Below are 3,285 nucleotides of genomic sequence, written 5' to 3'. Positions count from 1 at the left end.
GATGCCCTAGGCTTGACATTGGTCATGTGGCAAGCTTGTGCAGTAGGAAAAGAAGGTAGAAACCCTGAACAACAGATTGGTGGATGGTCAAACTAGGCACGAGAAGGACCCTTGGGTAGGTATATACCCTTGAAAAGTGTCATTATTTCACTCCTTTATGACTAGTGAAGCTTTAGAGAGCTTTAACCCCAATACCAGTTAGAAGAGGCAAAATAGGGCCAGTTGGGTTTGACCACCTATACTCAAAACCTAGATGCATAAGTTTGGAATATTGTATAATTCCCAAAAGGGTATCCAAATATAAAATTTATTAAATGGGTTGTTCAGGTATATTGTGAGAAAAACAATAAAAGTTTGAATGGAGGGTTAATTGCTTGTAGCCTTATTTCCTAGGTCTAATAGAGGAAACATTACAAAAGGATAATAAAAACCCATCTGAGGGGTCAAGATATATTAAAATTCCATATAACACATGTGTAAAAATTCACATAGGCCAAATTCCACCTTTTCATTAAAGATCTTGTTGCTTGGGGTGTGGGGTTGTTAGGTGTCTTTGGTTGTAGGGTTGAACCTAAGGGGTAGTAGACTCCTTGTCAATTGTGAGTTGTCCTAAGTGAAGAGATCCTTGGTAAGGATCTAGGGTAGGCTATATTAACCTTGAGAAGGTTAATGACATTGGTCCATTGGGTGACACCAAGTGGAGACCCTTATTGAGCAAAAACCAAAGAAGGTGATAGAACATCCTCATCCCTCTGCATAATTAGGATTGCAAAAAATGACATTTGGAAAACTACATTCAAGACTAAGAAAGGAATATATGAATGGTTGGTAATACCTTTTGGGATGTGCAATGCACCAACCACTTTCATGCATGTAATGAATGATGCATTTCGTCCTTTCATTAATGAATTTGTAATAGTCGACCTAGATGATATACTTGTATCCATTAAGTCATGGGATGATCATGTAAGTCATGTAAAGAAAGTTTTTGATGATTTGAGAAAATAAAAACTCTATTTAAAGATGTCAAAATGTAAGTTTGCAAAGACATCTCTAGTGTACTTAGGATATGTCACAGGAAATGGTCAATTAAAAGTAGACCCTACGAAGGTCAAGGTAATTCTAAAATGGCCTAAGACAAGTACAGTAACTAAAGTCAGAAGTTTCTTAGGTGTTGTTCATTACTAGAGAAACTTTATTTCTAACTTCTCCTATATAGAAACACCATTGCATGCATTGACAAGTACAAAGACAACTTTCCAGTAGGGAGGAACTCAACAAAAGGACTTCAGCACTTTGAAGGAGAAGTTGAGCACTGCACCTATTTTGACTTTTCCATATTTGCAGATGCCATTCGAGATTGAAACCAATGCAAGTGGGTTTTCCATGGGAGCAATTATAATGCTAGGAGATAAGCCGGTATGTTATCACTCTAAAAATTTCATATCTGCAGTCAGTAACTATCTTACTTATGATAAGGAACTTTATGCACTAGCTCAGAGTGTTAAAAAATGGAAGCACTATCTAATGGGCAAAGAAACAATCATCCACACTAATCACCAACCACTACAATATTCGCATTCATAGTCAAAATTGCAGCAAAGTAGGCACTTTAGGTGGATAGTATTCCTTCAACAATTTCACTTAATAATTAAGTACAAGAAGGGTTTCCATAATAAGGTAGCATATATGCTTTCTACACCTCCTGTTATGAATGCTTTGGTTATCCTTCAAGGGAGTTCCATGGTTCACAAAATTTTTCAAGAACATTATGCCATGGATGATAACTTTAAGGAAATTTATGCAGCTCTAATTGAAAGCAAATAAGTAGAAGAAAAGAATTAATATGTGAAAGATAAACTATTGTATTATTTAGGAAAGTTATGCATTCCTAAAGGTGAAAAAGAACAAGTAGTTGGAGAATCTCACACGTCATTGATTGCTAGGCACTTTGGCGTTATCTTGTAGAAGTTTTATTATTGTCCTCACATGCAGGAAACTATAACTAAATATATCAAAGGATGTACAATGTGTGCAACAAGTAAACCAAGTAATAGGAAGTTGGGGTTGTACACACCTGTTCCTATTCCATCCTGACCTTGGGAAGGTGTTTTGATGGAATTTGTTGGAGGACTTCCCATATCTAAAAAGGGACATGACTATCTATTTGTAGTAGTTGACAGATTCAACAAAATGTGTGTTCTAATGCCTTGTAAGAAATAGATCTTAGCTAAACTGATAGCACATTTGTACTTCCAATATGTATGGGTCCATTTTAGGCTCCCTACTTCCATTGTATCAGATCGAAATTCTCGATTCATGGATACAAAGCTAAGGAAAAGTACAGCTTTCCATCCTCAGACTAATGGACAAACTGAAGTGGTAAACAAAATAGTTGTACACTTGCTTCAAGGCTACTGTATAAAATATCACAAGTAGTGGGATGAGAGTCTACATTATGTGCAACATGCCTACAACCATACAACACATTCTTCTACAAAAAGGTCTACATTTGAGATATGTTTTCGATATTTGCCACGAACACTAATGGAGTTTTCCTTTGGAAAAGATGATGTTGAAGATGGACGTCATGATGCAAAGAAGGCTTTGCAGTTCATTCAAAAAGTCCAAGCAGTTCATCAGGAAGTAGAAGCTCAGTTGGAGAAGAGCCAAGCCAAATACAAGGCTCGACATGACAAGCATTGCATAGATCATCATTTTCAGGTTGGCAACCGTGTTTGGTTACATATCAGCAAGGAAAGGATGCAAGGTGAAGGTAAGAAGCTTAAGTCTATCAGATATGGTCCCTTTGAGATCTTGGAAAAGATTGGTACCAATTCCTTTCGCCTGAATCTTCCTCCATATATGCAAATTTACTTAGTTGTAAATGTCAAAAATTTGAAGTTGTATGTGCCTCCAATGATATTGGATGAAGAGGTCGATGTCCAGGTTCCTTCTATTGATGACCTTTCCTTGAGTATATGTCAGAGATGGAGGTTGAAAGAGTGAGGGAGTTGTATCCTCACTTACTTTTCAAGTAATCAAGCTTTTGGAGGTCCAAAAGTCTCCTACAACAAATGGTTTGTTTGGTCAAAAGTTGGCTGGAGAAATTGAACCCCCAACCTCTCATCTCCAACTTTTCCTCTTAGCCAATACACCATGCAATGCACTCTATTCTAAAAGGGGCATTTGTTTTATTTAAAGTATGTTGGGGCCAATATTTGTGGTTCAAGTGATCCAAACTCCTAACCCAACGTTCCACACACTTCTCATTGAACTGTCCAC

The 3,285-nt window shown here is 37.2% G+C and overlaps 1 protein-coding gene across 1 annotated transcript; it reads left to right on the top strand.

The window, feature by feature from the left end:
• Positions 1 to 2,547: 2,547 nt before the first annotated feature.
• LOC131861357 (uncharacterized) lies at positions 2,548 to 3,009 on the top strand. The gene has a single exon (XM_059214924.1). The coding sequence runs from the start codon at positions 2,548 to 2,550 to the stop codon at positions 3,007 to 3,009; it is 462 nt and encodes a 153-aa protein (XP_059070907.1).
• Positions 3,010 to 3,285: the final 276 nt, after the last annotated feature.

This window comes from Cryptomeria japonica, unplaced genomic scaffold, assembly GCF_030272615.1.
Source record: "Cryptomeria japonica unplaced genomic scaffold, Sugi_1.0 HiC_scaffold_25, whole genome shotgun sequence".
NCBI lineage: Eukaryota > Viridiplantae > Streptophyta > Pinopsida > Cupressales > Cupressaceae > Cryptomeria > Cryptomeria japonica.
Note: the sequence above shows the minus strand (reverse complement) of the source record. Positions and strands in the feature narration are given on the sequence as shown.